Source organism: Elephantulus edwardii, unplaced genomic scaffold (genome assembly GCF_000299155.1).
Source record: "Elephantulus edwardii isolate Elephantulus edwardi_28Jun2011 unplaced genomic scaffold, EleEdw1.0 scaffold00366, whole genome shotgun sequence".
Classification (NCBI taxonomy): domain Eukaryota; kingdom Metazoa; phylum Chordata; class Mammalia; order Macroscelidea; family Macroscelididae; genus Elephantulus; species Elephantulus edwardii.
The window spans coordinates 1,096,810-1,109,347 of record NW_006400116.1 but is presented as its reverse complement, the minus strand read 5'-3'; the positions used below and the strand labels follow the sequence as shown (position 1 = coordinate 1,109,347).

At 40.9% G+C, this 12,538-nt stretch overlaps 1 protein-coding gene across 2 annotated transcripts in view; it reads left to right on the top strand.

Moving 5' to 3' along the window:
* The first annotated feature begins 2,756 nt into the window (after positions 1 to 2,756).
* Positions 2,757 to 12,538, top strand: part of PCSK2 (proprotein convertase subtilisin/kexin type 2) — a 649,727-nt gene continuing 639,945 nt past the window's right edge. The window contains exon 1 of one of the 2 annotated variants that reach the window (XM_006902082.1): positions 2,757 to 3,114. In XM_006902082.1, coding sequence (XP_006902144.1) covers positions 2,938 to 3,114 — 177 coding nt within the window. In that variant the 5' untranslated portion in view covers positions 2,757 to 2,937. The remainder of the gene's footprint in view (positions 3,115 to 12,538) is intronic. The other variant, XM_006902083.1, reaches the window with a different exon arrangement.

The window sequence follows — 12,538 nt, the reverse complement described above, 5'->3', positions numbered from 1 at the left end:
TGACTAGGGTAATGGGGGTAGATTTGTCAGAGACATCACAGCTTTTGTACATATGTTCCCTATGAGTCACAAGTGACTCCATGGCACATAACAACAACAACAACAAATGGATATTTCCCCCCATCTTTTTAAAAAATAATACTAGTTTATTTACAAAATTAGAATTGATTGTTTTTCAGGACATGTCCTTCCAAGTTTCCTCACTCCCTCCATCAAACTGTACAGCGCCATGATTAATTCATCCTCCTGCCCTATACATCCTCATCCCTCTGTTTCCACCACAGCCCCCACTCCTTTGTATCCTCAAACTCATGCTACAATAATGGCTTTATATAATATTTGTCCTTGTAGGATTGAATCCGTTCACTCAAAATGCTCTCCAGTCCCTCCCAAGCTAGGTAATAATTTACAAAATCATTGCTCCTATCTGCCTCAGGCATTCCATTATATAAATGCACCATAATTTCTCAATCTATCCAATTTTGGTTGGACATCTGGGTTGTTTCCCTGTTCTTGTGATGGTGAATAATGCAGCTATGACCATTGGTGTACAGTCTCCGTTTGTGCCACAGTTCTCAGTTTCTCAGGGTATATTCCAAGCAGTGGAATAGCTGTGTCATATGCAATTTCTTTGTTCAGCTTTTTGAGGAAGCACAGGACTGCCTTCTAGAATGGTTGCACCATTTTACAATCTCACCAACAATATATAAGAGTTCCTAGCTCACCACATCCTCTCCATGGTTGCACCATCTTACAATCTCTCCAACAATACATGAGTTCCTAGTTCACCATATCCTCGCCAGCATTTGTACTTGCTGTCCTGTTAATCTTTGTCATTGTTACTGGAGTGAGATGGTATCTCATTGTGGTTTTGATTTGCATCTCTTTTATTGCCAGTGATTTGAAGCATTTTTTCATGTGTCTGTTGGCCTTTCGAATATCTTCCTCTGTGAAAATTCTTTTGCCCATTTTGTAATTGTGTTATCAGTCTTTTTTTCTTGTGGAGGTCCAGGGGCATTCTGCAAATTTTTAATACGAGACTCTTGTTTGAGATGGCATTGCCAAATGCTTGCAACCCAGTCAATAGGTTTTCTTTTCAGCCGGTTGATAAAAGTTTTTGATGCGCACAGGTATTTCATCTTTTGAAGGTCCTGTTCATCAATTTTATCCTCTTCAGATTGTGCATTTCTGGCTTTATTTGGAAGTCTCTTTATACCATAGACTAGGGCTTCTAAGCTTGATCTCAGTTTAACAAATGGCTATTCTTGAAGGGGACAGCTCCTCTTTACAAAGCAGACAGAAGTCAGACTCAGCCACTTTCATGTTGTATCTGCTCCTTTTACATAGTCCAATAGTTAATTCAGTAAACCACCAAGGTTCCTTGCAAATATGTTTTATTTACAATGTTACTTTCTGCACCTCCATTTTCAGTCTCTGTATCTCTGTTGCCTTCCTATCTGTACTGCATATACTTTAGTCGCTAAGAACAGATGTCTTACTTCTTAATCAAGTAAGAAAAAATTGGAACTCTTGGAGCTCAATAATAAAGGAGATCAATGTAAATCCTCTGTAACTCAACAATAGTTGGGTTGCTTGAAAACAATTTCCTGATTTCTTTATAGACATCATGTCCTGCTCCCTCTCACTAGGTCAGGAAAAAGTCAGTAGTCAGCAGATGGCCAAGTCAAGATAGCAAGTGTATGTTCCTTAACCAGGTAGCTTAATTGACTCCTGCCAGTTGGTCTGAATTTGCCCCCAGCCAAGGGCACTCAGCGCGAGACTTGGCCTGGAGCCTGGCATCAGTGACTGCATCTTCCTCTGGCTCAGAGGCTCACTTCACTGTCCTTGTGCTCCTCTCCCTATCTTTAAGTCTGAGAAAGCAGCTTGAGGAGTGTCAATCCTGGCCTAGTCCCTTCCTGAGGACAGCCTAGGTGGAATAGCCAGATGGAGAGGTGTCATTTAGTCATGATTGTTGAAGGAAGTGAGCTTACTCTCTTGCTCTGCTTGGCTGTTTAGTGCTGGACTTGCAGGAACCTTTTTGTTTGTTTGTTTAAAAAGGGAAAAAGCTGGTCCCTCATCCCTGCACTCTATCGCAAAACAGTCCGCACAGAGGTTAGAGTAAATCTCTGAGATTTACCCAAAGTGGTGAGAGGAAGGGTTAATATTTGGCTTGTTGGGAGGAAGACCAGTGGGCCCTGTGTGGCATTTGTGTGTAAGAGAAAAAAGGCGAGAGAAGCAGAGAGGTCCAGACATTTGGCAGTAGAAATAAGGAAGGGAGTAGAATAGGGAAAGACCGGTGTCCCAGTTCCTTGGAGCAGAGATCTCGGTATTCCCTTTCCTGGGGCTCCAGATTTCCACAAACAATGACATCACTGGGCACGGCTGCACGCTGCGGAGGGGGCGGGGACAGCACCCGGGCGGGCCGGCCAGAGCCAGAGGCGCTCTCCAGGGTGCTGAAGGGGCAGGGGCGCAGGTCCGAGGCGCCCCAGCCAGCACAGACCTGCGGCGAGACCTCCTGGGCAGGGGCGGGGCTGGACGCTTTCCCGGTTCTCATTGGCCGTTGGCGGAGGCACGTCACCAGGCTAGTGCTCTCCTCCAGCCCCTGTAGAATTGGAGCTGAGGAGGAGCTGAAAAATGCAGATTTAGCATCAAACACATATACTCGCTCTTTCTTCCAGATACACACAGCTCCCACATTCGCACCCCTGCCGGCGATCTGGAGCGCCTGACTACACGGCTTCCCCGCCAGCCACCAGGCTGGAGGAGAACACATTGATTTGGAGCTTTTGAAGCTAACTAGTCTTTTTCTCTGCATAGTTAAATATATATATATACTTATTTTTAATACAGTGTTTTCTTCTTTTTCATTTGCATCTCCCGTCCGGGTCTTCTCCAGCCTGCGCGCCTTCCAGCCTCACTTTTCACTCCCGAAGAAAAATGACAGGAGGCTGTGTCTCCCAATGGAAGGCGGCCGCTGGGCTCCTCTTCTGTGTCATGGTTTTTGCATCTGCCGAAAGACCAGTCTTCACGAATCATTTTCTCGTGGAGTTGCATAAAGGGGGAGAGGAAGAAGCTCGTCAAGTTGCAGCAGAGCACGGCTTTGGAGTCCGAAAGGTAAGGTCTCCCTTGCATTTCGTCTGTTCCAAAACGGGGGCAGCCCTGCGCAATCTCATTGCAGACTTGCAAGTTTTCGCTCTCGTGCGCTGCAGATATTCTGCCATCAGCTTTTTAACACGACATTGCTTCTGGTGATCTTTCACGGGTTATGTAATTAAAATGTCCTTCAGATTGTACTAGTAAGGTCATAAAAATGATTTATCACTCTGTGCCTGGGTGAAAATTTCAAATTATGTTGTGCGCCCAGACAACTGTCAGAGGTACCTAGTTCTTAGATTGGAGAGAGAAGTAAATAGCTTAGCTTGGCCTTGGCTACTTTGCCAGGATGCCTCCCCCACCCACAACCCCTGGAGAAAGGGTCTTTTGGACGCTCAAAGCTCACTCCTTGCACAGTGCAGTGCAGTTCAGTGCTTCTCAGACCCAGAGCCAGCAAGACTTCCTCCCCAGGGACAGTCCCGCCCTCTTCCAGCCACCACAGATCCTGAGCTTCAAGTCTCTGAGACTACAAAGTCTCTCACTCTATAATACGGCAGAACTTGAGCGCCTTCATCCCACCACCCACCTCAGAGCGCGCTGGTCTTGGTTCCCACTTCTCAACTTCCAGCTGTGGAAGCTCAGCCTGGTGGCAGGATTTTGTGGAGCATCCCCTACAGAGAATTCGGATGTCCTCTCTTGAAATGTTGGCGGTCATCTTGCTTTCCCCATGGGATCATGGAGATTCTTGTTTTAAGAAGTTGTTCGCATTTAATTGTTTGGGCAACCAGAGGAAGCTTCCAGCCTAGAACACCCCAGGAATCCCAAGGAGATTCCCGGGAACCCAGAGTTGGGGCGCGAGAGTGTATGGCAGGGTGCTGTGCGGGAGGCGGAGGCGGAGGTGTTTGCTCTTCCTGGAAAATAGCGTGCCAAGAACCTTGGGTGTTTTAGGGGACTTGATGTAGAGATAAGATGAAGATCTAAGAAGAATCCAGGGGACTTAAGGGAGCAATATGACTTCCAAAGGAGTGAGTGGAGGTCAGTGGCTTTCCTGACCTTATTAATCTTCTCCTGGTCCCAGGAGGCACAGCTGGGAGGCGCGGGACTTAATGTGTGCTGAGTGACTCTGGGTGCTGCGTTTGCCTTTCAAGGGCAGCGTGGACTGGGGTTCCTCAAGCCCCTTCTGGCGAATCTTCTTCGCCTCCCGCCTCTGGCAGCCGCGAGAGTACTCCTTCATGCTCCTCCACCTCCTAGGGCGTAGGCAGCTGCTGAGATTTTGGCCCCAAATAGGCTTGCCAGCGAGTGTGACAGAGGTCTGGTCTGTGTTTGCCAGTGGCGCGCGGGCGGGTCCTGCAGGAGGGAACTTGTTGCTCTGGGGAAAGCATGGGTGGAGCAGGGGGAGTACCCCCCCCCCTGGTTGCCTTCGTCCAAGGCCTGGAGCCCCTTGCAAGTATGCGACCAACTCAGTAAACAGGAGAAACACTCAGTGAACACTCATGCCTTCCCTTCAAAACTCTGCAAGACCCACCACCAAGGCACTGTTACAAAATACAATGATTGCTATTAGCTGGCACTTTCTTGTGCTAAACTTCCTATATGCATTCTTGTTTAATCTTCTAATGACCCTACAGTGCTGAGGAGGAAATTGTGTCAGATAGAGCCCAACTAAAATTTGTTAAGGATTTAATCCCAAGTCTTTCTGAAATGAAGTCCATACTTTTTACTCCTTACCCGTGGCCATCAATTCCAACTCATAGTAACACTCCATCAACCCTAAACCACCACAAACCTTGGAAAAGGAGATTGCCAATCAGTCTGGTGGATGGTGGATATGAACCACTGACCTTTCTCTTACCAGACTAATAGCTTCATTCATACTTTGTTACCAGGGCTTCTTAGAACAAACCAATCTTCCTCCACTGGGAATGTAGGGCTTTGGAGTATGCTGAAATGGATGTAGTTTCAGGATTTTTAGTTTGTGAGAGAAAAGGGACTGCAGTTGATGCGGAAATATGTGACACTCTTCTTCAGCATACACTTTCTCTGATGATGACAGGAGTAATCTCACTTGTTTCTCTCCTCTCCATTTTGTCTTTTGAAAATGCGTTGTTAAGATATAATTAGAAATGTATCCAAATCTTGAGTGTAGATGAGACTAAAATGGATTATATGATTAATATTCCATAAGGATTTTTTATAAAGAAATAAATAGTTTCAATGAGGGATTTATAATTTGGGTGACAGATATGGAGCAAAGACATGTGGACATAATGCCTTAAAATCTCAAGAGAACTTGGTGCATTGGGGTAAATTGAAGATGACAAATGCCTTGGCCTCATTTCTTCTTGGGGAGGTCCTACTATATTACAGCACAACCTCCAGTCTGCATTTCCAGTCTGGGACAAGTGTGTTACAACCTGCCTTAGTTTATTTTCTTATAGTTAAGGGAGTTGTAAATCTAAACTCAGAGTTCTAAGTTTTTCCTGGTGGCTTTGGGCTCTGGTCCTTGTCTTTCAATGTGTTTCCTGGTTCCCTGGAGATATCTGTGTACCTTGACATCAATCTTCCTATTTCTATTTCTTAGTTTTGTTTCGTCTCTTTTAAATTTCAAAGATATGGACTTATAATAATCTAGGTTTATTACCATAACAAACAACCTATTCCCAAATGTGATTATTCCTAAAGCCTCAAGGACTAGTATTTATTACACATATTTTCAGAGAATCCTAATTCAGTCAATTATTCAATCAATCAAACAATTATTCAATCAATCAAACAACGCCTCTTAGCTTCTTCAAACAAGTCTCAACTTCTTAAACAAGTCTAGTGGGTTTGTCCCTGATACCTAAAGAAGTCGATAGCAGTCTGTGAAAAATATTTATGACTGAGGAGTGTTTGTGTGGTGCTATTTTGATCTCAAACATTTTTTTTCCTTCCTCCGAATAGCAGTAGGTGCAGGGCTTTTTGTTTTTAATTTAGAATGGTGGTCTGCACATGAGCTCGTTGTTGTTAAGTGTCACTGTGTTGACTACAACTCATAGTAACATTGTGAACAACAGTTCTGAACCCTGTCCGATCCTGTATCATCCTCATCATTGCTGTCCACAGTGTCAATTCATCTGACTGAGGATCTTTCTCTCTTCTGCTGGTCCTCCACTTTCCCATCCAAGAATGATATCCTCCTCCAAGAAATAGTCTCCTATCTACATGCGCAAAGTATGGGAAACAAAGTTTTATCATCTTTGCCTCCATGAAGCATTCTGTGTGCTTTCTCCAAGACATATATGTTTTTTTTTTCTTTTGGCAGTCCATGGGTATTTAGTACTCTTATCCAACACCACAGAGGGAAGGCTCCCATTCTTCTGTCATCTTTAGTTACTGTGCAGCTAGCAGAAGCATAGCAAGTGATGGTAAGGACCATAGCATGAATAAGTAGTATCTTAGTCTTCAAAATTATATCATTGTTCCTCAGTAATTTGGAGAGGTTTATGAGAGAGGACTTGCTCAATACAATATATATATCCTGATTATTTTACACAAAGTGTGTTAATTATGGATCTAAGCAAGAGAAAATCATTGACAGTTCCAATCTTTTCTCTATATAGCATGATGCTGCTTATTAGTCCAGTGGTGAGAATTTTATCTTTTTATGTTGAGATGAAGTGCATATTGAAGGTTGCAGTTTTTGATCTTCAAAAGCACTTCAAGTCACCCTCACTTTCAGCAAACACATTCAGCATTACACATGTTGTTACTGATGAATGTTCCTCCAATCCCAATGTCACATTATTTTTCATTGAGTCCAGCTTCTCAAATAATTTGCCTAAGATACAGAAAGAATGTCATTGTTAAGTGTCATTGAGTCAAATATGACCATAATGATCCCATAAACAACAGATCTGAACCCTGTCCTATCCTGTGCCATCCTCACAATTTCTGACACATTAGTGCTCATTGCAACTTGTCACTGGGCCAATTCATCTGTTGAGGATCTTCCCTTTTTTTGCCACCCCCCACCCATCTTCCAAAGCATGATGTCGTCTTTAAGGAATAACCTCTTCTAGAAACATACTCCAAATATGTGAGATAAAGCTTTATCATCTTTGCCTCTAAGAAGCACTATGGCTGTACTTTCTCCAAGACATGTATTTTTTTGTACTTTTGGCAGGCCATGGGATGTTCAGTACTCTTCTTCAACACCATAGCTCAATGGCATCATTTCTTCTTCTGTCATCCTTAGTTATTGTCCAGCTGTCAGGTGCTGATCAGATGCATCTAAGTCCTCAAACGGACATCATTGCACCTCAATAATTTAGTGAGGTCCTCACTTGCAGACTTTACTAGTTCCATACATCTCCTGATTTCCTGTCTGCTGGTTGTTGTTACTGTTGTTATTAGGTGCTGCTGGGTCAAGTACAACCCATAGCAACCCTATGAACAACAGATCTGAACCCTGTCCTTTCATGAGCCATCCTTACACCTCCTGACACAAGAGAGCCCATTGTCAATCAACATCTCAATTACAAGTCACCATGTCAGTTTATCTAGTGGAGGATATTTCTCTTCTTTGTGACCCTCCACCTGAAGACTGATTTGTTTGCTTTTTTGTTGGTACCAAATATACTTATTGGGGATCCAAGTAAGATGAAATCATTGACAACTTGTTTCAATCTTTTCTCTATCTATTATGTGTCTATTGGTCCAATGGTGAGAATTTTCTTTTTATTGATGTTGAGATACATTTCTTGGTATTCTTCAGCAAATACTTCAATCCTCTCCTCATTTTCAGCAAGCAATGTGGTGTCATCAGCATGACACAGATTATTGATGAGTCTTTCTCTGATCTAATTCCTCTTCGTAAAGTGTAGCTTTTGGAATAATTTGCTCAGCATACAGAGTGAATAGATATAGCAACAGAATACAATCCTGACACACTCCTTTCTTAATTTTAAAGCATGTAGTATTCCCTTGCTCTTTTCGCACAATGGTTTCACATGAGCACAACCAAGTGCTCTGGGATTCCCATTCTTCTTAATGTTAGCCATAATTTGTTGTGATCCACAGAGTGTTGAATGCCTTCGCGTAGCCAATAAAGCACAGATAGACATTCTTCTGGTGTTCTTTGCTTTCAGGCAGGAGCCATCTGACATGAGAAAATTATATCCCTGGTGCAACAGCCTCTTCTAAACCCCACCTGAACTTCTGACAAATATATATATATATATATATATATACCATTCTAGCCATTTTTATTATTTTTTGGACCACCTTTATTGAGAATGGAATAAATATTAATTACTTCCAGTCAATTGACCACACAACTGTTCCTGGCTTATCATAATGATCACATCCAGGCCTGCATCTGTTGAAATATGTTAATCAATATTCCCATCAATTCCTGGAGCAATTTTTTTTTCCAGTGCCTTCAGTGCTGCTCACCTTCTTCTTTCATTACCATTGGCTTTTGTTCGTATGTTACTTTCTGAAATTTTTCAATGTCTTTCTATTATTTTTGATACAGTGACTCTGTGTATTCCCTCCATCTTCTTTTGGTGCTTTCTGGATCATTCAACATATTTCCCAAAGCATCCTTCAATATTTCAACTAAACGCTTACCTTTGTATTTCAGTCTTCTCAGCTTCAGAAACGCAAAGTCATTTCTTTCCTTTTTATTCTCTAGTTCCAGCTCTCTGCACATACTATTACAACACTTTGCTTTGTCTTCTCAAGCTGCCCTTTGAAATCTTCTGTCAGTTCTTTTACTTCAGCATCTTTTCTCTTTGTTTTGACTTCTTGAAGCTTCAGTGCAATTTCTAGAGTCTCTTCTGACATTCATTTTGTTTTTCTTTCTCTTCTGCCTTTGCAATGACACTTTGCTTTCTTCACGGATGATAGCCTTGATTTTTAAACTGAGGTGGGATAAACTCAAAATTGTATTTTGCTAAATAAATGGAATATTTTTAGGAATATTTTTTAAAATAATATTTTGGTTCTCATATTTATTTTCATTTTCTTCAGCCTCATTTTGAACCTGCACATGAGTAACTGATGGTCTGCTGCACAACCTGCCCTGGCTTGATTTTAACTGCTGGTACTGAGCTTCTCCAACAATTCTTTTCCACAAATATGTACCTCTGTTTCTTATGCAGTTCATCAGGTGACGTCCATGTGTAGAGTCTCTCTTTGTGGCTTTTTAAAAGGTATTTGTGATGAATAATTCATTGAACACACAAAATTTGATAATTTTATGTCAAGCCTCATTTCAGTCAGCAAGTCCACACTTTCCAACTATCATTCCTTCTTTATTGTTTCCAACTTTTGTATTCCAGTCACCATTTATCATTAATGCATCTAGATTGCATGGTTAGTTAATTTTGGACTTCAAGTTTTGATAAAAGTTTTCTATTTCCTCTTTTTTGGCTTTAGCTGTAGGAGTGTTATTTGCATAATAGTCATATTGGCAGATTATCCTTCTATACATATGAGCACTCTCCTATCATTCACAACATTGTACTTCTGGATAGAATTTGAAATTGCCTTTTTAACTATGAATGCAGCACTGTTCTTCCTCTGTTTTTCATTCCCAGTGTGGTGATTGTCTGATTCAAAGTGGTCAAAGTTAGTTCATCTCAACTCATTAATGCTTGCTGTTTGTTCCATACCATCAAGTTGGAACTAACCTGTATCTGACCCTCCAGTGGGTTTTCAGAGGCAGTAAACCTCATAGGAGGAGTCTACCCATTCTTCTTTTGCAGAGCAGCTGGTGGATTTGAATCACATACATTTGAGATTGCAGTGCAGTTTCTTACCTCTAGGCCACTTAAAATGTCATTATTTTAAATAATGCCTAAAATACACCAGTGATTTCCAGGTGACCTTTAATATCCACCTCTGGGACATTAGCCCTGCCTGTCAGGCTTGAGACTCAGGTAGAACACTTCAATGATGCAGGCTTCAGCTAATTCTGGTAACACATGTATTCATGTGCCTGATTTGCTGTTAGAGGTACAACATTAATTTGTCAGTTTGTTGTATTGGGGGAATTAATTGTTCTAATTAGTAAAGCACTTGTCTGTAAGTTTGTTGTATTAATTAATTTGTAGGTTGCTGTGATTCTAAAAGCTATGAAACCAATGTGTCAAATTTCAAGGGTACAGGTTTTAGTAAAGCTCTAAGATTAAGACAGACTATTAAGCAGTAATGGCCATCCACTTGTTAAATAACAGGCCTCTGAAAACACTATGAACACTTGAGAAACACAGATAGTTAGAGATAGAGTCTACATTAAAAGTCAATAAATATGAGGAAAAATAGTAACAAATATTCTTTAATAATTGGAATATAAGATATTTGAAGCATGAACGTGGGTTAACTAGAGGTTGTGAAAAATGAAATGGAACACACAAACAACATTTTAGGCAATAGTGTGATGAGATGGACTAGAATAAAGGATACAACTATAACATACAACTTTTCTGATTTTAAACAGTAAATTGTGAGTGACATGACACTATCCATATGCATATAAGGAAGTCCATTGACTACTATTATTCAAATATAGGTACCAACAACCAGAGGCAAAGAAGAGGAAATAGAAGATTTCTACCAACTTTTGTAGTCAGATATCAATCAAACATATAATCAAGATGCATTAATAATAATGGGTAACTGGAATGCAAAAGTTGGGAATAGAGAAGAAGGATCAGTAGTTGGAAAAGTTGGATTTGGTGACAGAAATGAAGCTGGAGACAGAATGATAGAATTTTGCACAATCAAGGATTTATTCATTGCAAATACATTTTATAAGAAAGATATACACATGGATTTTATCTTATGGCATGCATAGGAATCAGATTGATTATATCTGTAGGAAGAACCACTGGAGAAGCTCAGTATCAGTGTGAAAACTAGCCAGGTGCTGAGTGTGGAACAGACTACTGACTACTCATAAGTTGAAGCTGAAGCCAAGGAAAATTAAATAAAATCCATGAGAACCAAAAGATGAGCTTAAGTCTACCCCATATGAATTTCAAAACCATCTCAGGAACAGGTTTGAGGCCTTGAATACTAATGAGTGAAGACCAGATGAATTATGTGAGGATATCAAGAATATCATCCAGGTAGACTGCAAAAAGTCATTACAAAGAGAAGGAAGACAAACACCAAAATGGGTATCAGAAGAGACTCCGAATATTGCACTAGAGCACCAAAAGCCAAAGCAGAGGGAAGAAATGAAGATATTAAGGTGGACAGAAGATTTCAAAGGGAAGCATAGAAAGACAAAGTAAAGTATTATAATGCAATGTGCAAAGAGCTGGAGTCAGAAAACCAGAGAGGTCAAACTCGTTCACCATTTCTTTTTTTATATATTAATTTCAATGAACATTTACAAAGATTTTGGGTTTCCATTCATTCATTGTTGCACTTTTCTCCCTGCCCACCCCACCCCCACCCCCAGTTCTCTCTTCTCCTTGAAAAGCAAAAGTAAAACTCCTTCATTGGTATACAATCCCCCCACACCCTCCCCATCCCGAGCATACTCCATTCTACAACCCTCATTCCTAACTCCTATGATAATCATAATGCCCTAAAATATATTACTTTTAAACTGTTCTCTCCCTAACTGGCTTCAATGCAGTATATCTAATTCTCACCATTTCTTAAGCCGAAGGAACTGAAGAACTAATTCAAGCCTCAAGTTGCAATACTTAAGGATGCTTTAGAAAGAATATTAAATTATCCAGGAAGTATTAAAAGAAGATGGAAAGAGTATAGAGTCATTGGACCAAAAGAAATTGGCGGACACAGAGGGATTTAATGAAACGACGTAAGAGCAAGAGCCTATGGTGATGAAGGAGAAATTTCAAGCTGCTCTAAAAAAATTGACAAGAAACAAGGCACCAGGAATTAACAGTATATAGATTTATATATTTGAACAAACAAATGCTGCCCTAGATGTGCTCACAATAAATCTAAAGGACAACCACCTGGCCAACTGACTAGAAGATATCTGTATTTGTTCCCATTCCAAAGAAAGTTGATCCAACAGAGTGTGGAAATTATCGAAAAGTATCATTAGTATCACATGCAAGTAAGATTCTGCTAAAAATTATCCAAAAAAATTATCCAAAAAATTATCCAGAGAACTGCCAGAAGTGCAGGCTGGGTTTAGAAGAGGTCATGGTAGTAGGGATATTGTAGCTAATGTTAGATGAATCTTGGTTGAAAGCAGGGAGTACCAGAGTAATGTCTATCTGTGTTTCATTGACTATGCAAAGACATTTGACTGTGTGGACCACAACAAATTGTGGCTAACTCTGAGAAGAATGTGAATCCCAGAACACTTGTTTGTGCTTATGTGAAACTTAAACTTGAATGAGGAGACACCCATCAGAACATAGCAAAGGAATACTGCATGGTTCAAAATTGGGGAAAAATGTACCCCAGG